The sequence below is a fragment of the Trachypithecus francoisi genome, unplaced genomic scaffold (genome assembly GCF_009764315.1).
Source record: "Trachypithecus francoisi isolate TF-2019V2 unplaced genomic scaffold, Tfra_2.0 Lachesis_group9, whole genome shotgun sequence".
NCBI lineage: Eukaryota > Metazoa > Chordata > Mammalia > Primates > Cercopithecidae > Trachypithecus > Trachypithecus francoisi.
This window is the reverse complement of record NW_022681474.1, coordinates 1429215-1452180: the sequence shown is the minus strand read 5'-3', so window position 1 is coordinate 1452180 and position 22966 is coordinate 1429215. Positions and strand designations below refer to the sequence as shown.

Below are 22966 nucleotides of genomic sequence, written 5' to 3'. Positions count from 1 at the left end.
CAGGAAGACTGAAATAACAGAAGTGAACAACAGAAAAATAAATCTCATCAAGTTACTATAACAAGAAGAAATAAGAAGTAGAAAAGCATCCTGCAGACAATGAAACCACACCGGACAAATGCTCCAAAACAGATGGAAGCCATGATGGGCTGTTTCAAAAGGAACTAAAGGACATCAATAAAATGATATAAGGGGCCGGTGGGGTGGCTCACGCCAGTAATCCCAGCACTTTGGGAGGCAGAGGCAGGCGGAACACCTGAGCCCGGGAGTTCGAGACCAGACTCGGCACCATTGACCCCATCTCTGTGGCACATGCTGCATAATTTCTTTTCTCTACTGATTCCCATCCAAGTTTTCATGAAGGTGAAATTATTGCCTGGTTGGAGGAGGGGCAAGCTGGCCTCTGGGCACTGTGTGGGCGTCAGTTCTGGCTCTGCCATGCCTCGCACAGGACCTCCTGTCCCCGAGCCACAGCCCCACAAGCACGGTAAGCAGAACAGCCTCCCCAGCCTCCTTCCCCTACACACCACGAGCATCCTGGAGCCCGAGTGAAGAGGATTCGGCATGGGAGGAGAGGACTCACTAGTCCCCACCCCCAAGTGGCATAGAAACGCCCTGGAAAATCTCCCTTTTTTACCATTGAACTCAGTGTGAACTGGAAAAGCAGGAGGTCCCACCTTAAGTGGAGGCCGAAGTAAGGACCATGTCTGCTCACTCCGGCCTCTTGGGAGTCGGCAGAACTCAGCTGGACCGACGATGCTCGCTGGGCCCTGTGTGCAGTTGTGGAATCTCCGGGCCTCCAGCAAGGTTCGGAGAGAGCGTGGTGGCTGGGAATTCTCTGTACTGTGGGGTCTGGGCGGACCAAAAGGAAGGCTCAGGGTTGAGCCCTGCAGGACAGGAGGACTGCCAGCCAGGTAGCAGCAGTGAGTCAGTGCCACACGTCCTGATGGGGAAATAGCAGCCACCTGTCCCCTAGTAACCCCTCCCCCAGCAACCCCAGGAAGCCTCCAGAAGGGAGGGAGACAAGACAGTCACAAAGAGAGAAATAAGCACTTTTATGGAGTGATCACCGCTGTGCAAAAAGTGAAAAAAAGTAACAAAATCGGCGTGCCTGGGAGGGCAGGGACAGAAGCCCTAGCGTGGGGACGGACTGTGCTGGGCCAGGAGGAGATGACACCAGGAACCTTCAGAGGCCACGCCACGTGCTGCAGGAGGGCATCCGGCCGGGGAGGAGTCAGGGGTCCAGGTTTTGTGGAATCAGAATTCCTACAGCTATGGGGGAAGAAAACAAAATGCCAAGTTCAGAGTTGCCAAGAAAACAAAATGCCAAGTTCAGGGTGTGGGTGAGGGCATGGATGTGGGTGAGGGCGTGGACGTGGGTGAGGGCATGGGCTTGGGTAAGGGTGTGGGCATGGGTTAGAGCGTGGGTGAAGGTGAGGGTGTGGATGTGGGTGAGGACGGAGAGGGTGTGGGCATGGGTAAGGGTGTGGGCATGGGTTAGAGTGTGGATGAGGGTGTGAATGTGGGAGAGGGTGTGGGCATGGGTGTGGGAGCTGCAACCTGCGTTTCATTCTCTGTGGTGCCCTTTCCATGGGGCATGAGGTCCTGTGGCTCCTGCAAGGACCCTGCTTATATTCTAAGTGCACCTGAGAGTCCCAAGGGGGCTGAAGCATTGAGCTTTATGTTCCAAGGGACCCCTCTTCTGTGGGATTGTGGCACAACAAGGGGAGGTGGGTTGGAAGAGGACATGGCCCTGGGCAGGAGAGCAGGTGGCAGGCTTGGGGGTACCCACAGCAGGAGCTGACTGGTTTGCCGACAGTTGGGAGTGGGACGTCAGGAAGGATGGGAGCCAAGAGCAGAGGCTCTGGCTGAGAGGGGCCATTTCCTGGGAGCAGGGCTGCGGCGGAGGGTTCTGCTTGGACAGATGAGACGTGAGCTGTCCCTTGTGTGGCTGTATTCCTCAGGTCCTGGCAGGAAGCAGATGATGCCCGGGGCATGGCCAAGAGGTTACCCAGGGCTGTTTCTCTGAGTAGGCGGGGGAGGTGGAAGAGCCGGGGCCAGTGGGGACACAGCTGACTCCATCCTGCGTCTGTAGGGACAAGGGGGGCATCTGTTATGAGAGATGCGGCCTGGGAGCAGGGCCACCTCCCAACAGAAGTGGGGGCCACAGACGGACCTCCTGGGCCTGCTAGTGGTGCCTCTGCGGTCATGTTCCCTGTGTCCTGTTGGGGCTACCCACTGGCCGGACCCAAGAGGGGTCAGAGAGTGGGGGTCCCGGAGAGGCAGCCTCGCAGGCTAGCCCACCGCATGCAGGCCACAGGACCCTCACAGTCACCAAGGCCTGGCCCCCAGAGTTCCAGAGAGGGGGCTGGGCCAGTGATGAGAGCTTGGGGGCCAGCAGCATGTAATGGTCTTGGAGGCCCAGGAAGGAACAGAGGGAAGAGGACAGGGCTGTGGGTGCACTCCAGAGTTGTGAGGCCAGAAGATGGGGGCTGTGGGGAGCATGGGCAGCCAGGTGAGCGGGAACCCTGAGTCACAAGAGCAATCTCCCAGGGACCCAAACGCTATGAAGTGGGCAGGAGTCCACCACAGGCCTAACCGCTCAGCTGGGTAGGGGCACCAGGGTCCCGAAATGGCAGGGAAGGGGGCCAGGGTGCCGCTGGAGATCCAGGGCAAATCCAGATTTCAGCCACTTTTTCATCCCATAAATGGACTTTGAGCACCCACTGCCGGTTTGTGGATGGTTGACGGTATGGACAAAGGTTTGAGCACCTAGATGAAAGCACATGGCCCAGAGTCAGAAATCCCAGCGTTCCCTTCAGACATCACCCAGATGGCTCAGCGGCTCAGATCTGTTTCCAGGTTTGCCGAGAACATCGTGGGACACAAGCGCAGCTCCTGCCATGTGGGTGGGAATGCAGGGAACGGAGCGGGAGCTGCCTGGGGACACTGCAGGGTACAGCCCCGTCCCAACTCAGGGCAGCCCCCGCCCGCTCCTCGCTGGGCCTCGTCCGAGGGAAAGAGTCCCACCCTTTTCCTGGTGGACCCACCTGGGAGGTGACCACGGTCTTGCCTCCCCTGTATGACCTGATCCTGGAGTAGGTGCACAGACTTCCGTGGACTGAGTGTGTGCACGGTCTCGTGTTCCAGGCTGGAGTGTCCTCTCTGAGGGTTCTCCTGTGGATGCCATGAGTGCACATTCCTGCCCTCCACCAGTCAGGTTTGATTCCAGGTTTTAGTAGCCATGTTTGTTAAGGGGTAATTCCAGAATGGAAGATAACCCCCAAGTTTCAAAAAAATCTTCCCCAAATGCACATTCAGATGTGTGAGTGTGCATCATGGACGCTCCTCCCAAATACACATTCAGGCGTGAGTGTGTGCATGGCTGGAGCTCCTGCCACAGTCGGTCTCGCTGTTGTCTTTCAGGTCAGCAAAGTGGAACGCGAGAAAAACCAGGAGCTGCGGCAGGTGCGCGAGCATGAGCAGCACAAGACCGCAGTCTTGCTCACAGAGCTCAAGACAAAGCTGCACGAGGAGAAGATGAAGGAGCTACAGGCCGTGCGTGAGACGCTGCTGCGGCAACATGAGGCCGAGCTGCTCAGGGTCATCAAGATCAAGGACAATGAGAACCAGCGGCTGCAGGCACTGCTCAGTGCTCTGCGTGACGGTGGCGCTGACAAGGTCAAGACCGTGCTGCTGTCCGAGGCCAAGGAGGAGGCCAAGAAGGGGTTCGAGGTGGAGAAGGTCAAGATGCAGCAGGAGATCACTGAGCTCAAGGGCGCCAAGAGGCAGGTGGAGGAGGCGCTGACGCTGGTGATTCAGGCGGACAAGATCAAGGCCGCGGAGATCCGCAGTGTGTACCACCTACACCAGGAGGAGATCACCCGCATCAAGAAGGAATGTGAGCGGGAGATCCGCAGGCTGGTACGTGGGCAGGCAGGGGCGGGCGTGGGCGAGGGTGCAGGTGTGGGCCCGGGGAGCACGCAGGTAGCACCTGGGCGGCTCTGGCTTCACCCCCCATGACATTCTCAGCACAGGCTCCTCATGCCACCCCTGTTGGTTTTGAGGACCCTAGAGTCATGAGACCACTAGAAAAGGGTCAGACCCACAGTCAGGCCCCTACAGGGCAGGCCAGACTCTCACCTCCCCTTCTCCACAAACACTAGCTCTACTTCCTTTCTTAACTTGGGCCAGAGCAAGAAACCTGGAAGTCGGCACTGCCTATTCCCACCGCGGGGTTCACGGACACCTCTTCTTAGTGTCCCGGGTTACACCTGACGCCAGGCAGGGTTTGGTGTTTTGCGGCAGGAGTCCCACACGTCTTCATGGGGGGACTCAGGGAATTATCCAGTGATTCTCCAGTTGAACTCACTGGATCGAGAGAGGTGAGACCAGGAGGCCCCGGGGGGCGCGATGGCCTCCGGCTGCCCTGAAGTCCCCGTCTCTGCAGAACCATTGCACTTGGGCTGGACCAGATGAGCTGCCGGATTTGTGGGTCAATGAGGTCTAATGTTGGCACCTATACCTGGAGCATCCTAATAGCTCCAGAGACTCGGGCACCCATAGCAGGCACCAGTAGAGTCGATGTGCTCAAAGGCCTGGGGTTCGGCTGACGAGAATGTCCAGGGATTGCAAGGGACTAATTGCATGCGATGCCCCGATGCCCCTTGTCCTTTGGAGAGGAGACTGTCCTGTGATGTGAGGGGAAGTGGGTCTCTGTCTTAGAGGTGCCCCAGCCTGTGCCTCTTCAGGACCCAGAGCCCCGGGCACCCTGATGGGTTGCAGTGGTCTTTCCACGTGGTGTGACCGTGCACCTGGGCGGCTTTCCTCTGCCTGCTTCCTGGGGCCTCTGGTCTCCAGGGATGGCCTCCAGGCTGGGCCAGTAGGTGGAACTCCCAGAGAGGGGCAACCACTCTCCACACCTACAGCCAGGAAGGGAGAACCAGCCATTGTGGAGTAGATGTGACCTTGCCACGGCGTACACATGGGTGCCCCCAAACATGCCTAACCTGGGTGATCCCCTTCCTTTCCAAAGTGGTCCCTGCTCCAACCTCCCCTACACCTCTTTACCCTGTGCCGAGCCATATATCGATGTCACCTTAGCAACCCAAGGACCCGGCCCAAGCCAGCACTCGTAAGAACTGGGTGCTTTCCTCGCATGACGCGAAGCTTGCTTTTCTGTTTAGGGAAGGAAGGAAGCATTGCCACTGTCCTGGGAAGGTGGGAGGGACAGGCGGCTGCCTCTGCCCAGTGCCACACGACCCTTTCATTTGTCTTGGTTGGATTCGATGCTCTCGGTAGAGGAAGACGGCTTTTTTCTTAAGTAAAGGCTCGTAACAGAAACTAGCAGTTCCCTGCCATCCCCTCTCACCCCCAGTCTGAGCCCCAGAGGCAGCTACGCGTGAATCCTCTGGCTGATTCTTCTGGATTTTATTTCAAATTTTCGAAAGCATGCTCCAACCTGTGTCTTCACTCTCCATCCTCACCAGATCTTCCCCTCCACACAGGCTTTTCTGCAGGCAGGGGCAGGCTGATCCTAAAACTTACCCCAAAGTGCAGGTGTGTCACCTGTTCTGTGGGTTACCTTTCCCCGTTCTCAGCAGCAGCGTGTTATGATCTAAGGTCTTACATTTTAAAGTAAAACAGTCTAATTTGTTTATCTTCCCCTTTAGGATTGGCACTCACTTTGTGTTGTTTAGGAAATCTTTTGATCCCAACGTTTGGAAGCCTCATCTTTTAAACATGTTATAGTTCCATCTTCCATACTTATGTCTGTAGCAGCCCTTACTTAAAAGACCATCTCTCCGCTTCCCACAGCGCCTCTGCCAGCTCGCACCTGTTCTTACAAGAGTGGACTTTCTGGTGTGTCTCATCGTCAGTCCCTCCTCCACCCTACTTTGTAGTAATTATTCTAGCTTTATAAAAAGGCTTCATTTCTGGAGTAGCACGTTCTCCCACTTTGTTCGCCTTAAAGAGTAACCTGCCTCTTCTTGGCCCTCTAGAATTCCATCTAAATTTCAGAATCATCTTTGCTCTAAATAAAAACACTGTTGGAATTTTGGGATTTTAACCAAACTGTTCAAGGATAAATTTTAACAGAGGGTATAATCATGACTCTCATACAAACAGTGAACACATGTCAAAGATTTTATTAACTCGTTATTTTCAACCAATGCAAATGAGGACTTGACCCACAGAGATTCGCGTTCCCTGCCTGACAAAAACAATTTGCATTCCCATGCGCAGGAATCGTGTCCGTCTGTGCCCAGGAAATGAGCACTTCGCTCACACCCTTCTCAGAGTTTAACTGTTCTTTCCATGGAGTCGTAGAACAGCCTAATCGGAGACAAAGGCACAGGCTCCTGAGGTCAGGTCGTCCCCAGGGGCTCTGGCATTCCAGTACAAGAACAATCAGAAATCTTCTCTTGCCTATTTCAAAGTCTTATATGATCTTTTCCTATAGAATCCATAGATTTGGGACATCTCCTTTATTTATTGTTTTGATGCTTAAACACATATACACCCCGTCAGTGGGAAGACAGTGCTGCCCGGGAGAGGCCCCCACCACCACCATCCAGGAACTCTGGGTCTGCTTGGCTCCTGTGGAGGAGCGACTGGCTGGGGGCTCACATCCCATCCACAGTGTGACTCGCCCCTTCCCTCAGGGGTGGCTGTTGGAGCCCAGCCCAGGCCGCACAGCTGTTGGGAGGCACTTCCTTCTTCTAGCCCTGACCACAGCTGCTCAGGCCTCATCAGGGACACACCTCCCATCAGTTCCTCCTCAGCCCTGTTCCCAGAGCCCAGCTATCTCTCTGTCTATCTCCTGGTTTTGTGTAATTTCAATAAAATAATGAAAAACCCAGGGAGTACTTGGCTCCGTGCCCAGAGCACAAGAGGTGCCCTGAGGGCATCAGCTGTGGTGATGGAGCTTCTGGTGGCACCAGGAATCCAGCCACCGGGACACTTTCTTTCTGGGGACCCTGTCCCAGTGGGGCCCACTTGCCTAACTGACAAGGGCTCCAGGACCTCAGATCTTCTCCTTTAAGGCCATCATTTATGAGAGAACATCTCGGCCTCTAAAACCCAGTGATGACGTGCAGGGCTGCTCCCCAGGCCCAGCTGTGAGGGAGGGTGCGGAGTTAAATCTAGGTGTGAGGTGGAGGGGCTGGGAGAGCCGGGCAGGTGTGAGGTGGAGGGGCTGGGAGAGCCGGGCAGGTGTGAGGTGGGGGGGCTGGGAGAGCCGGGCAGGTGTGAGGTGGGGGGGCTGGGAGAGCCGGGCAGGTGTGAGGTGGGGGGGCTGGGAGAGCCGAGCAGGTGTGCGGCCTCTCCAGCTGTGGGGGCTGTGGCACAGTGCGGTGTCCAGGCTGGGGACAAGGGGCAGCTTCGTGAGGATGGGTAAGTCTGGGATGGAAGCTGCTCAGAGAGGGACTCAGAGCAGGGCTGGGGTAGAAAAGTGGGAGGAAAGTGGCCCAGAGGTGCCCAGCCCCAGGGGACTGGGGGCGGTCAGAGAAGAGGCAGGCTGGGGTGAGGGTGGGGTTCAGAGGCAGGGCCCTGCCCTGAGAGCCAGCAGTGCCACTAGAGCTGGGGGTGCAAAGCGCTGCTGGGCCTTTGAGCCTGGGGCAGGACAGTAGCCTCCCAGGCCTGGCAGGAGCTGCAGGCAGGAGGAACATCATTTCCAGGTTCCAGGACAGCTGCCGACCCAGCTCACAAGGCCCCAGCAAGGCCAGGTGGGCGACAGAGGCCTCAGGTTCTCCCAAGAGACCTCAGCTACTATTACAGCTGAAAATATCGCACAACCTTGGTTTCTCACATCAGCCAAACATTTTGCTGTTTTTGTGGCCATAGCAGAGGCTGGCACCTGAGTCCCGGAACATTCTGGTATGGGATGCTCAGCCTCGCCAGGCCCTGAGTGAGGACACAGTGGGTCAGGGATGGATCTCTGCTGCAGGGAGCATCAGCCTCTGGGAGGAATCCATCTTTGCTCACAGTCAGACATGCTCCCTTGAGAGCCGTCCCATGCTGGCCCCCACCCCCCGGGTGTGGGCACATAGCGGTGGCCCTGGGAGGGTGGTATCTGAGTCTGGGGACAGACAGGCCTGGGGATGGAGCACTGTGGACAAGGCCGGCCTGACTGGGACCCTGTGGGAGCTGGGGGTTTCTGTGTCTCCCTCGTCTACTTAGTGCCACACGCATGGCCACAACCCCAGCAAGAATGTGCTGTCTGAGGGTGCTGCTCCCACGGGGTGAACCTGTCCCACCAAGGTCCACCCTGAGGACAGTCACGTCTGGCAGGGCCGGTGAAGGAGGGAGGGTCTGAGAGAGTCCTGGGTGTTCAGCACATACTCAGGACCATCATCTGTTCTTCCCAAAATGGACCCCATGATTTGAGGTTCTGCCTCCCTAACTCTGGCCAGCAAAGCCTGCTGTCTTTACTTTGGGTCCGTTTTGTTCACTACTCAGTCCCCAGCACGTAGAATAGGTGTTCAATAAATATTTGTTGAATGTATTTCATCAAGTGGCAGCCCATTTGCAAAGAACACAGCCCCCCATCCTCCCAAAGGCCCAGAGTCAGAGGCCTCCCAGCGCCCCTGGTCGGCTCCCTGGCTTTTGGGACTCTGCCTGCCACCTGCCCCAGCAACCCAGCCTTGGCCCAGACACCAGCCTGACCATGGGTCTTCTGGGCTGAGGCTCCTGGGTGTCAAGGGCCCATCTCAGGGGCCCACTGGGCACCTCGGCTAGCCCTGGATGGGGAGAGACTGGAGGGGCCACACAGCAGGGCAGGGACTGGGCAAGGGCAGAAGCCCAGCCAGGCAGGGCCACACCTGCTCTCGGAGCATGGAGGCTTAACAGGCAAGCCCCCTGTCTTGTCCTGGGACCCTAAGTGCAGGCCTGGAAATGTGGCACCTGGTGGGGGCTCAGGGTCTCAGTGAGGAAGCCAGGTGGAGGGGAGAGAGGAGAGGCCTGCAGGGTGGGGACGAAGGGGCCAACAGACACCCCACACAAGCATGGTCGCTGCTGTCAGGGCAGGGCTGGGCACAGCAAGGCTGCAAGGCTGCACTCAGGGCTGGGCTGCTAGAGAAACTGCTAGAGAAACCAAGTTATCCAGCGGGTCAGGGACACCCTCTCCCTGCCCAGAAGGTTGTGGTGGGTGGCACTGGGGTCAGAGCTGCCTCTGCCCTGTACATATCAGAATGCATTGTCCTGCCCCTAGAGTGTAACTTTTGCAGGGTCTAGAGAAATCACTATGATCTTCTATTCTGTCTGAGCTTGAATTGTAATGTCTCAACAGCCATGTGCAACCACTTACATTTCTACTTACCATTCAGATTCTCAGGAACTGTTTCCTGCAAGGCTTCTGGGAGTCCTGACTTGCACATGTACAGCTTAGCAGTGGACCAAGGACCTGAGGGAATCCTTAGTCAGATCTTTGTCATTCCTTTTCTGTCATTCCTTTTCTGCCATTCCCTCCTCCACTCTCCAAATCCCAGCTGCTGTAGCAGCCCCAACCAAATTCTAATCTTAGTTCCCTGCAACAAAAGACGCCTCTGCGGCTCGGGGCTCTGTTTCCCAGGAGAGAGGTTGCGAGAACACCCTCAGGGAGAACGTTAGGGGAGGTGGGGCCCTGTGATGACAGGCACTGATCTACAGGCTCAGGTTTCTGCCTGTGGACAGAGGTCATAGGGGCTGTGACGCTGTGTGTCGGGGCCCTGTGCTGACAGGCACTGATTTCCTTGTCTCCTTCTCCTGTCCCTGTGTTGTGTATCCTGTTCAGCTTCTAGAGTTGTTCACCACAGAAGGGTAAGTCTAATGCCAACTACCCCATCATGTCTGGAACCAGAAATTTCTGGGCATCAGTCCTTTTTTTTTTTTTTTTTTTTTTTTTAAGAGAAAGCTTCTTAGGTGATTCCAGCACAAGACCACCAGGCTTAGGAACCACCTTCTCATGGTGCTGGCAGATTATCCCATGATTGAGGGGCACCTGGACATTCTGTCTAGAGAAAAATTCCCAAGGGTTAATTCCCAGACATGCAGTAAGTTCTGGTGTCCCTGGGACACCAAGGGGCTTGGGCTCCTAAAATGTCACATTTCCCTCATCTTACAAGCTCTCCTACCCCACCAGAGGCTGAGGGAGGCTTGGCTGCCTCTTCTACCACCTCCAACCGCCCCCTGCCTACCCCCCACCACCCAGGTCTCTGCTTTCTCACAGGGAATAATAGGACCAGGCTGTGTATCTCATCTGTGTATTTTTTCCCATCTCCCCCACCCATTCTAAGCTCTTGGGAGCTGGGTGATGGGGGTCCTTCCTTCTCTCATCAAGACCCTCTGTGCTAGGAAAACAAGCCCCAGCTAAGACAAAGCACATCTCCTTCCTTATCTCTAACACATCCGCTGGGAGCAGCAGCCTTTTCTGTCACAAGGCACATTCGTATGCTCAAGTCACTACCCACCGAACCAAGAGTCGATGTGGAGGGAGGGTTCCCCTGAGGTGCAGACCCCTCTGGAGGAAGAGGTGGTGTGAGTGGCACCTGCCAGACATGAGGGCTCCCTACGCAGGCCCAGTCTTTGGAAGGAGTCCTGGCTCCATGGGCCCTGGGTCAGGAGACCTGCTGGGGGGTCGCAGGTACTCTGCCAACACCTTAGGCAGTCACCTGTCTGCAGCACTGAGGCATGGTCAGCCCAGTTGGGAGCAGCCACAGCTGCCAGTGACTGTGCTGGGGATGACGACGTGTCCTGTGTAGTGAGCATGCTTCATGGGCGTGGCGGGACACACGCGTGCAGGGGCCTCAGCACTGTGGGGCAGTGGTGAGATCAGGTCTGTGGGCTTCACAGTCAGCAGGGAGGCTTGTAAAATGCAGCTTCCCAGGCTCCACCCTAGAGGTTCTAACTGTGCATCTAGAGGGGCTCAGGGATCTGCCCATGGACAGCTGTCACAGGTGGCTGTGATGCTGCGTGTCGGGGCCCTGTGCTGAGAGACATTGCGGGGCATACCTGGGGGCAGGTGAGTCAGAGGTGGGCAGCATGGAGGGGCGTCTTCTCTCCTCCAGCCTCAGCGTCGGCCTGCACACCCCCTGCCCTGGAGACCACCGTCCCAAGGGCTTCTCTCCAGTTTCCAGGCAGCCTCTGCAGCTGGGAGTGAGGGGATCCTGATAAAAGAAAATCTTGTTTGAGTCTGAGCGTGTGAGCGCCAGGCCGCAGGCACAGCTGCTGATGGACACGCCCTTGCTTCACCGGCCCCCGTCCCGCTAACTGACTGTGTTGCCTCTTTCAGTGTTGCTGTGTGCAGAGAAGATGGGATTTAGCAGTTAAGGATTTCTTTTCTTCTGTTCAGCTCATCACTTGCTCCATCCGGGCTAATTAGACGTCTCCTTTCTATGTCTCCGAGCTAACTTCAGCGATAGCAGATTTATTCGCTTGTTTAAACCTCAAACAATGAGTAAAGCAGCAAGATATCCCATTCTGCTCTATTGTTTGAAAATATATTTCAAACTGAGCTGTTCATCCCCGAAGACCTTGTCTTCTCGTAAATCTAGTGCCGTGGATAATGACGTCCAAAGTGCCGAGCGTGTCTGTCTGAAGAGCGGGGGGCCGTCGGTCGGCTGTGCTGCGTTCTGGCTGGCGCATCCCTGCCCGGAAGCGGGGCGGTGGCTTGCAGGCTGCGGCTGCTGTATCCCCGGAAGGAAGGGCTCCTTCCCTTTGTGGGTTGAGCACCGAGCGTTGCGTTGTAGGGAGGGTGGGGAGGGCCGCCGACCCCTCACAGCCACTGGCGGGGCAGACGTCCTGCACACCCCTGGGCTGCCGTCTCACCCCGAAAGCCCCAGCTTGCAGCCAGATTAATGAGCAATGTGGTGCTGCCTGAAGACAGCTGTGTGGGGTCCCAGCTTTTTAGTCATGCCCAGAAGCATGGAGAGGCGGTGTCCAAAGACCACAGTGATGCCCCCTCGTTGCACAACCTTCCCCTGGGGGGTGGGCCCGGGCTGGGGAAGGAGTAGCACTGGCTTTCAGGCCAGGGTTTCTGTTCCCCATGGTTTCCCCTGCCTGTTTAGAGAAGAATCTTGCCCATGGCACCTTCCTATTGGCAGAGTGTGGGTAACTTGGGTGTCCTCCTCTCTGTCCAACCTACAGCAGAGGCAGGAGCTGGAAGTGGCTTCTGCCGACTCTGCTAGACAACACCACCCCCATGTGCACCCAGGGCCCCAGCAGGACAGCACCGAATGGGATACCGTGCCGGAGCACACAGAGCCTGGGGACCGTCAGGAAGGAGGCCCCTGCTGGCAGCAGCTCTGTGTAGCCGGCTGAGCCAGGGCCTGATGGGAGCCGGGGTGTCGCGCCTCAGCCCAGGGCCGGGGCTCCTGCTCTCTGTCGTGCCTTAGCCCAGGGCCGGGGCTCCTGCTCTCCGTCGTGCCTTAGCCCAGGGCCGGGGCTCCTGCTCTCCGTCCAGGACGCTCCGCTCTTGCTTCTGGTCTCAGATCCCGGAGCCTGGCAGGGCTGTGCTTGTTTCTATGGTAACTGCAGATCCGTGTCCTGCCGCCTGTGTGATTGTGTTCTGTTCTCCTTGTAGATGGAGGAGATAAAATTTAAAGACAGAGCAGTCTTCGTGCTGGAGAGAGAGTTAGGGGTTCAAGCCGGGCAAGCTCAGAGACTGCAGCTCCAAAAAGAGGCTCTAGATGAGCAGCTGTCCCAGGTCCGAGAGGCCGACCGGCACCCGGGCAGCCCCAGACGGGAACTTCCTCATGCAGCCGGTGCAGGAGACGCTTCAGACCACTCGGGAAGCCCTGTAAGCACCTCCCAGGCCCGCTGGCCCACACCGTGTCACAGACCCGGCCATGTGGCTGCACGGCCCTGCATGGGCCACTCCCCCAGGAGACCAGAGCCCGAGTCGAGCCAGCACCCTCCTGCCTGGGCACCTCCCCACCCAGCCTGGCCCTAGGTGCTCAGCTCCTCTGGCTCTGGCCCGGAGGGCTGGTGGACTCATCTCCTTCCTTCCTGTCAGCGTAGCGTCAGCCCCAGCCTTGTCACCCTCCCGCGGGCCCCGGCCTCAGGCTTCTGCTGCAGTCCATGGCACTTGCTGGCCCGGGGTCTGGCCCTGGGTTGGTGGGAGGAGGCTGTGCTGGGTATGCGCTGCCACCGTCTCCAAGCACACGGCCTCTGCCTCTGGCCCAGGAAGGCTGGCGCACCGGCTCCCTGCCCACTGTGTGCCCAGCTGGCCCCTCGAGGGTGATTTCTGGCATTCGCATCACCAGTCACCCTCCCACCCGCTTCTCATGTGATCATGCCACTCTCTGCTCCTCCCTGGGCCGCTCTGCCGTGTGGGGTCTGCCGACCGCCCCGGGCTGAGCTCCACCCGCTTCCTCGCTGCTGCTCTGCACTCACATCCTTGTCGTGGTTCTGGGACACCCTGGGGTATCTGAAGTCCAGGGACCCTCCAGCTGGTCCTTCTGGGTCTTTGACCCCGAGCCTCTCCTGCACCTGTTGAATGAGGAACTCGAGTCGGGCCCAGGACCATCCTGGATGCTGCTTATTCGCTTTGAGGACAAAACTGTGTGTGAGCTGAGCCGGTCCTAGGACAGCGACATCTCAAGAATAGAAAATATTATTTTAAGGTCTCATTCAGACAGCTTCATTGAATGAGATCCAGCCCCTCCTGCTGGTGTGCGGTAGACTACGGCGTTCACTCCAGAGAGATTTGAAACTGGATTCAAACGTTTCCACCAATTTTTGAGTGAAGTTCCAGGGGTCCCAAAAGCGACCCTTTAGAAGTCCCATTGGGGGAGGTCACCTCTTTTGAAAGTCTCCAACAAGTGTCTTTCCTGTGCTCATGTCATCGTACCAGAGAAATCCCACCCCGCCGGGCAGGGGACACACCCTCCTGAAGGGGCAGCAGCAGGGGCCAGGCAGAGGGCTGGGAGCTGGGAGAGGCGTCTTTCTGGCATCACCCACACTCGCGGTTTCTGCATTTGCACGTCCCCACCCTCTCCATCTGCATACTTCTAGATATGTCTGCTCCTTTTCATTATTTTACTTTATGCTATCTTAAAATAGTTGTTGTGTTTGAGGCAGGGTCTCTTGCTCTGCCCGTCGGTTCTGTCACCTCACGCAGTTGCGGTGACCACGGTGCTAGGCCGGGTGCCTTTTCCCTGGGGGATCCGAACCTTCCCGGCAGCCTTGCAGAGGCGAAGGCGCTGGTCCCGCGGCAGGGGTTTGGTTCCTGTAGCGTGCTGGGATCTACAAAGGCTTCCCAGGCCTGTGTGTAGGAACAGTTATTTGCAGTTGATTTTTGTTTTAGGAACAGCAGTTGGATGAAAAAGATGCCCGGCGCTTCCAGCTTAAAATTGCAGAGTTAAGTGCGATTATCCGCAAACTGGAGGACCGCAACGCCTTGCTGTCAGAAGAGAGGAATGAGCTGGTGAGCGCGGGCGGGGGCTTCTGGCTCCCGGGGGTTTGTGACTGCGGAGGTAGGGACCTGGGGGGAGTTCACTTTCAAAATTCCTTGTGAAACAAGGATCAGCCTTGCATCTAAGTCTCCTGTGTTCCAGTTGAACTTTATTAGCAAAAACAGGTAGGAGCCACATTTACCCCTTAAGGGCGGGTTGACTAACCCCTGCTCTGCATTACTGGAGACGGAAGCCTTCTCTGTTCTGTAGATGATCTAGGATGTGCAGACACGGCCCCTCAGTGGGGTTGTCACCATTGGTCCTTATAGCCACTGAGATTTCCAGGTAACTCGAGATCCTGGAGGGTACATGAGCTGTCACGTGTCTGCAAGAGTCCAGTGGGCTAGGCAGTTTTACCACAGCCCTTCTTGGCAAAACAAAGCACTGGCCCCGTACTGCTGGTCTTCATCTTCATCCCCATCTGTCAATGGGATGGGACTCACCCGCCCCGGACGCCGAGCCCAGCCCTGAGCTTGGGTTCACCTGGGTGTTGGGCGAGTGGGCCCCACTTGGAGGCATGGACTTTCCAAATAGTGGGCTGGGAACGGCGTTGTTGCAGCCCAAGCTCTGGTCAGTCTTCCGACCCTGTGTGGAGACCTGCCACTTAAAGAACAATCGTAATTAATTTTGTCTTTCAGTTAAAGCGTGTAAGAGAAGCCGAGAGTCAGTACAAGCCACTACTGGATAAAAACAAGCGCCTCAGTCGGAAGAATGAGGATTTGTCTCACGCTTTACGCCGAATGGAAAACAAGTTAAAATTTGTCACCCAGGAGAACATAGAAATGGTGAGAGGGTGGGGGGCTCTGTGGGGCCATGGCCGCACCCGCGCTCCAGGCAGCAGCCTCTCCCTTCTCCATGCAAGATTTAGCATGACAGCTAGTCCCAGGCAGACGATCAGGCCTTCTGCTGGAGTCTGGCCTCACGCATGTTTGAGGGGGAGCAACCACCAAGCCCAGCCCTGGGGAAGGGAGCCTTGAAGGAGGCCCTGACCGTGCGAAGGACGCGGCTGTGGGGCGTCCCCTCCCCAGGCCTGTTTGCCCACGTCTCACTTGAGGGCCTGGAACAGGCGGCCTCCAACTCGGAAAATCCCGGGCGAGGGTGGTAAGAGGCTGCAGGGTCCCAGCTGTTGGGGAGGAGAGGCCTGGCACACAGCGCCGAGCAGGAGTCAGGGGTGGGAGGTCTCGAGCCAGTGTCACGAGCCAAGGCCACGAGCCAGGAGTGGGGGGCCGTCAGCCAGTGTCACTGCGTTTCCCTGCCCTGAAGACCCTGAAGGCCATGAAGCCAGAGTTTACCCAACAAGTCATTCAGCAGGACGTGGGGGAGAGGCGCCCTCCGTACCCCCCTCTACGGAAGCCCCTTCTTTTCACACTGAGTTCAAGTCAGGAGGGATTTGGGAGCGGTGGCCGGGTGGGAAATGGGCACAGACAACCCAGTGTCTGCTTCAGGGCTCTGAGCGATCCCCTCCAGCCATGTGTTCTGGGAGACCAGCAGGGCCCACGTGTGCCCGTTCGGGCTGCACACACCTGCTCTTGCTGTGGGACCGGGCCTGCGCGTTGGTCTCCTTTCCCCAGGGCCTCACAGCTGGGCTGTTCTGAGGCCTGAGCAGAGACCGCCAGCCAGGCAGCTGAGCATGGGCAGCGCGGGTTGAGGGAGAAGCCCCTGCCCACTGTGATCAGCCAGACCCCCTCACTCCCCAACTTGTGATGTGGGCTGCTTGGCGTTTCAGAGACAGAGAGCCGGAATCATACGGAGACCCAGTTCCTTGAACGACCTTGATCAAAGTCAGGATGAGAGAGAAGTCGATTTCTTGAAGCTTCAGATTGTGGAGCAGCAAAACCTCATAGATGAACTATCTAAGGTACCTGGCGGGCTGCTTGCCACGGCACCATCCTCTGGCTCCCAAGGGGCTTGGCTAACAGGGACCCTTAGCAGTTCTGTGACGTGCTGTCTTCCTTTCCTAGACCCTTGAGACCGCCGGCTATGTGAAGAGCGTGTTAGTAAGTACGGTCAGCGCCCGCCTCCCCACGCCCCCGCTCTCCACACAGTCGCCCGTGGGACCCGTTCTGTGCCCAGGGCTCCTCACAGACCAGACAGAAGCGGCTGTGGCAGCCTTTCGGGTGGATTTTGTTGTTGCAGTGCTACCTGGCCAAGGCCATGCACGGGTGGCTGATGCCCTTTGGAGTGGGTCAGACAGGAGCTAGGGATGCCCACTGATGCCCCAGTTGAGACGGCACCAGCTTGGGACGATCGTGTTTCTGAGTTAATGGCCAGGGTCAGATGGCTGCCCTTCTCTGGCTGCTCACCCCACCATACATTTCTCCCTGGCCAGCACAGACAGGCAGCCACAGCCCAAGAGGTTCACCATCACGGCCATGAAACCACAGCATGGGTTCCCTGGAGAGCAGCAGGACCCTGGTCTCCTTAGTATTTTGAGGGCATCAGTCCCCACACAGATGTGGACACCACCCCTGCAGGGTCCAGAGGGGCCCCGGTCATGAGTCCCTTCCAGCTTCCCACAACTCTGTGCCCCTCAAGTCACCTGCCCCATGTGGCCCCCGGATGCAGAAGGAGGGGCTGGTGGACGATTGAGCAAGACAAGCTCAGAGCCCGCCTCACCGGGGAGCTGCCCGTGTCACCCTGGAGACAGGAGCTCCCTGAGCAGCAGAGCTGGAGCCAGGGCCTCCTGCTGTGGTGTGGGGACAGCCAGCCCGGACACCATCTTCCCTGTCATCCAAATGATGGGACGGGGGCAGTAAACCATGGACTGAAACTGATGGAGCTCTTCCACCACTTACACAACCTCTTCAACTGACTTCTGCAGGAGCGGGACAAGCTGTTAAGATTCCGGAAGCAAAGAAAGAAAATGGCAAAACTTCCCAAGGTAAGGAACAGCTCACCAGTACGTGTGGAGAGTACGCCAGGTGTGTGTGCAGAGGACCGAGCCTGCGTGTGTGGAGAGCGCGGGTGCGTGTGCAGAGGACCGCGCCTGTGTGTGTGGAGAGTACACCCAGAGGGTGTGCAGAGGACCGCGCCCGCGTGTGTAGAGAGTGCTGATGTGTGTGGAGAGCGTGCTGGTGAGTGCTTAATAGGAGTCAGTCTTTGGAGATGAAAAGAAAATTTTTATTATTTCTAAAAATTGTTACTGTGAAATGACCAAAATAAGACCCAAAGTAAATACTCTGTTTATCAGTTTTAGTAAACTTGTTTCTTTCAAATTTCCAAGAGGAGATAGGAATTGGTAAAAACCGTACCAGCAACACTAGCAATGAAGAGGTGGCGGCTCTGGCGTCCTCACCGCCCGTGTAGGTCCGAGTCCCCACGACCCGTGGGATGCATGGCTCTGAGGACGGGCGGCTGTGGCTGCTCACACTCACCCGTCCTGGCTGTGGCACACACCCCACGCTCACCTGTCCTGCCGTTCACCATCCTCGGCCTGCACTCCTGCAGGCTGCAGCAGCCTCATCCACAGGCCCCACAGGGCAGACCCACGTCCCCAGGAAATGTGAACACCTGTCATTTCTCTACGGTAGAATCCTTTGTGATAAACCTATGATTTTTATTAAGGGAGACTTTGGAGCAGCTGCCAAAGCACCTAACTCATCTCCTGCTTTATGTTAAGAGTGTGTGTGTCTGTGTGTATGTGTGTGTGAGTGTGTGCATTTGTGTATATGTATGTGTGTTTATGTGAGTGTATGTGTCTGTGTGTATATGTGTGTGAGTGTGTATGTGTGTATATGTGTGTGTGTGAGTGTGTGTGAGAGTATGTGAGTGTGTATGTGTGTGTATGTGTGAGTGTGTGAGTGTGTATGTGTGTATATGTGTGTATGTGTGTATATGTGAGTGTGTGTGTGAGTGTGTATGTGTGAGTGTGTGAGTGTGTGTGTGTATATATGTGTGTATATATATGTGTGTGTGAGTGTGTGAGTGTGTGTGAGAGTATGTGAGTGTGTGTGTGTTGCTTTTCAGCGGTCAGCAGTGTTTTTTGCTGTTAGGTTGTTAGGTTGTTAGATGCTCCTTGGTCACAGACACTTGCCCTCTGAAAGGTGGGAAGGAGGAGCTGTCCAGGCTTTCCCTGCTCAGGGCCCCTCTGGGATGTGGACGTGTCCAGCAGATGCCTTGGCCCTGCGAAGGGAGGACGCAGGGCGTGGGGAGGCACACAGGACAGGGGCCAGCAGTTGGCAGGGATAGGAGAAGCCGGTGGCCTTGGGGTCCCAGAGGGAGTTTTGCTGGAAAGTTCTGGCAGAAGAACTGGGAGGAGACCTGGAGGCCACCGTGGCCACAGCAGAAGGGACTGAGATGGCAGGCTTTCCGTTTTGTAACACTTCTAAACCCAGATGAGGAACCCTGCGATTCTCGAAAGCAGGGGTGAAGGTGCAGACATCAGGGTGAACCTGGGGGGTCCCCGAAGGCAGGGCCTCTCACACCAGCTGGTGGAGGACACCGTTTTTGTTTTTATTCCAATCAGACAAGGACTGAAACTTTAAAAAATAGAACAGAAATGCATCACTGGGAATGAGATCACACGGAGAAGGCACCCACCATCAATTCCGTTACCCCGGACACCACCCTCAGGGAAGTGCAGGGACGGCGCCCCATGAAGGGCCTCATTCCCCACCACTGAGAGCAGGTCCAGGACCCGCTCACCCACGGGGCTCCAGGCCCCTCTCCCACCTGCCCCGCCAGCCTTGCCATAGAGCCCTCCTCACACCCAGGCCACCTCCTCGGCCTGCACCAGGGCGGCCAGGGACAGAGACGGGAGTGTGTTGCAGGGTGGGGCTGTGGCCCCCACCGTTGGGCAGCAGGAGGAGGAGGCGGGTGAAGGCAGCTGTGCCTGGGTCTGGTTTGAACTGACATGTTGCCTTTTGGTCACAAGCCGGTTGTTGTGGAGACCTTCTTTGGATACGATGAAGAGGCCTCCCTGGAATCCGACGGTTCCTCCATCTCTTACCAAACAGACAGGACGGACCAGACCCCATGCACCCCGGATGATGACTTGGAGGAGGTAACGAGGGTCTCCTGCTGGGTCCTGGGCTTGGCTGGGTGTGGGCTGCCAGCTTTTCACAGGGAAGCCCTTGGCAGCCCTCACTGGCACTGACCCGCTGATAGCTGGCTTGGACATGGTGAGAAGCTCCGATGACGTGGCTCAGGGTGTGGGCTGAGGCCCGCTTCTTGCTCCCATGAAGGCCAAACCTTGCCTCCTCCTGCCACTGAGCCTCCGGGGCCCCTTCTGTGCAGGGGTACGGCGAGCTCTCCCTTCCTGAGGGGCCTCCCCAGGAGGGTCTGAACCACTCTTCAGGGAGTTTGGTCCCAGTGCCAAAAGCACATTAGGGTGAGGGGGTGTTGAGCAGGAGTTTTCTTTCTGATAACGGCACAGGCGTTTCTGCCCACCAGCCCCTTCTTCCAGAAGGATGGCTACCCTCAGGTCCAGGCAGCCATTTCAGCACCAGGTCGGAAGCTAGGACTTGGCGTTGTGGGACGCGGGCCCTGTGGCCGTGGGACAAGGAGCGGGGTCCGCAGCCAATGGCACAGCCAAGGATTGGGCCTCCCTTGGCAGACCCTGGAGGGTGGCCCAGTGGCCACAGACCTGTTGAGGGACCTAAGACGTTCTCACACAGCCTCAGGTGCAGGGTGGGGCAGGGGAACTGGGCCAGGCCGAGGTTTCTGGGCTCAGTCACTCCTGGATATGGGCAAGCCTTCCAGCCCCGGGGGCCCACTGGGACCCTTTGAAGGCCAGGCTCACCTGTCTTCTCCCTGGGGTGGTGGGGGGCACTGCAGCTAGCAGGGCGAGCCTGCAGGAGTGCACCTGGGAGGAGACGTGCTGCCTGGGGTACTTTACCCCCTTCACAAAGCCCAGCTTTCTTCCCAGGATGCATTTCAGCAGAGCAGAGCATGTGCAGGCCTGGTTGGTAACGGAGGGTCTGCTGGGTCAGGGCAGCCTGGCTGGCAAGCGGGAGCCCCAGCTGACCCCTGGCCATGGCCACCAGCCCAGCAGTCTCACCCTGGCCTCGGCCGTGTAGCCGGCTCAGCTCCCACTGCAGGGCTCGGTGCTCCCCCTCCAGGGAAAACCTTTCTCCAAACAGCACTGCGTCCCCAGGCAGTCGCCCCTCCCTGCACACTGGAGTGGGTCCCCTCCCTCACACTGCTAGAGAGACCCCCCCACACACACACCATTTGATGTCTGGGGAGAAGGGAAGCCCCAGGGCCCCGCCGTTGGAGGAGGTGCTGGCCGCTGACGCTGCGTCTCTGCGGGTGTGGCATCCGTGTCTCTCCAGGGCATGGCCAAAGAGGAGACAGAGCTGAGGTTCCGGCAGCTGACCATGGAGTACCAGGCCCTGCAGCGCGCCTACGCCTTGTTGCAGGAGCAGGTCGGAGGGACGCTGGATGCAGAGCGAGAAGTTAAGGTCTACATGACTTCCACCGCGCGCGTTCCGGGCCCCCTTGTGCCTTCCCGCTTGACCCCATGGCCCAGGCTGGGACACCTCTCTCGCCATCCCTCCTGGGCCTGAGCCCCTCCTCTCCTGTCTTTGCCTCCGGTCCTGATGGTGCCCATGGAGGCCAATCAAAACCAGGGATTGAGGAGTCCGGTGCTGGGAATTGGCCCAAGTGGGAGGGACTGGCCCAGAGCAGTGCCAGGCACAGGTGTGAGTGTCTTGGGGGAGATGGGATGGTGGTGGTGGCAGGGGCCCACAACGCCCAGGGTGGGTCTCCTTCCAGACTTCCTCTCCCGCTCTTGGCAGCGTGGCGATGACCCATGGCAGCATCGAGCTCAGTGTTGAAACTTGTGGAGATCATTCATGCTCACGCAGGCTGTACCTGCCCTGGCCCTGGACCCTCTCCCCCGGCCTCCCCATTGGGCAGGATCCCAGCGGCCCTGTCCCTCCACCTGCTTCCCTGGCTCACCTTAGCGTCGTCGTCCCCCAGGAAAGGCCCCAGTGTGGCTGGCGGGTGCCCTCTGTGGGCCGCGGGGGGTAGTGCAGGCACCAAGCGTTGTGGGGAGAGCATGGGTCATAGGTCGGGGGTCCTCTCGCCACCCCCCCTCACTTCCTGAGGCTTGGAGGGGAAACCGCTGAAGGACCTGCACCTGGTACCCCTCACAGCGAAACGGGCTGCTTTCTGGGGGAGCTGAGGGGTTCTCCAGAGCAGGCAGCTGTGGGGTGTGGGGTTCCCGTCGGCCTCCCCCACCCCACAACCACCCTGCAGGGCCAAAGACACCAGTGTCCAGCAATTCTGCAACTTAGGGTGGCTGAGCTGGGTGGGGAATGGACCTCTTGGGGCGAGGGGAGAGTGTGCACAGAGCACCCCCAGAGTGGTCCACACTAGTGCCCCCGGGGAGCCGCTGGCCTCACCCTCTGTCCACCTAGACCACCCTGGTGACATGGCTGGTTTCCCTCCTGCCTTCCTGGCACCTCACTGGGGATGTCTGTTGTGAAAATTAAGAGAGCACTCTGCCCCTCCGTGCCCCCCCTCCTGTCCTGAGTGGGGAGGCCTGACTCCCCCTCCTCAGGCTTGGAGAGATTTGTCTGTGTAACTGGGGACTTTAAATATCTCTGCTTTCACTTTGACTTAATTTTTGCATGACCCTTGGAGAAAGGAAAAAGTCAAAGCCTTGGTTCAGAGCATCATAAAGCCCGGCAGCCCCGAGACAGCCCAGAGCCTCACGGGCCCAGCCTTTCTCCCTCACAGCAGGGGCGGGGCCGCAGCCGCATCCTCCTGGCCAAGCTCGCCAGGAGCTGGGGGAGCTGGAGGAAGCATCCTGTCTTCCCTTTTTCCTGTCAGGTGCCGGAGAAACATTTGCTCGGGGGCCACATGAAAACGCAGAACTCAGAAGCTTTGCTTAGAGAGTGAAAATGTCCAAATTGCATGTAAAAATGTTTTAATGTCATTTAGAATCAGAGGAAAATCTGATGCCAAGAGGGGCTTCATGGTTATTTTAAAAATTGGAAGATACAGAAAAGATTAATGAAGAAAATAGACTAGCCGGCATCCCACAGTCTGATTCTGTATTATAATTGGAAACATCACTCCTCACTGTGGAAGTCGAGGAAGCCTCAGGATAAGGAAGGGGGTGGGAGAGGACGAGCGTCTGAAGACATGGACGTGGGCCCATCCCTGCCACGGTCCTGAGGCTGCAGGGGGTCCACAGCCCTCTGTGGGCTCCGTTTCCCTGTCTGGAAGCAGGGTTAGGACTCGCTAGAATTCCCTCTGCTGAGGGTTCTCCAACCCAAGGGCTCACACCCATGATTGTAACCCCTTAAGAGACGGAAGAGGCCAGGGTGATGGCAGGAGCCCAGGAGGACCTGGGGACAGGGAGCTGGGACCCAGCACTCCGGGGGCACCACAGGCCACGCCTTCACCCATCCCCCACCCCGGCTGATGGTTCCTCTGACCCTGTGCCTTGTCCCGAAATGCACCCCTCCCTTGGAAGCTATCCCCGGAGAGAGCAGGAGCCACCGTGGGGTGAGACGCCCCGTGGTTCGGAGCCACCAGAGCAAACTGAATTAAGGGAGGTGGCTCAGACCTCTGCTAGAAGCCTT

At 57.6% G+C, this 22966-nt stretch overlaps 1 protein-coding gene across 1 annotated transcript in view; it reads left to right on the top strand.

The window, feature by feature from the left end:
* JAKMIP3 (Janus kinase and microtubule interacting protein 3) overlaps window positions 1-22966 on the top strand; it is a 94661-nt gene that overhangs the window by 33165 nt on the left and 38530 nt on the right. The window contains 9 exon segments of the mRNA XM_033209789.1: window positions 3427-3924; window positions 12560-12775; window positions 14285-14404; window positions 15071-15217; window positions 16159-16290; window positions 16394-16429; window positions 17254-17313; window positions 19306-19434; window positions 20705-20833. Coding sequence (XP_033065680.1) covers window positions 3427-3924; window positions 12560-12775; window positions 14285-14404; window positions 15071-15217; window positions 16159-16290; window positions 16394-16429; window positions 17254-17313; window positions 19306-19434; window positions 20705-20833 — 1467 coding nt within the window.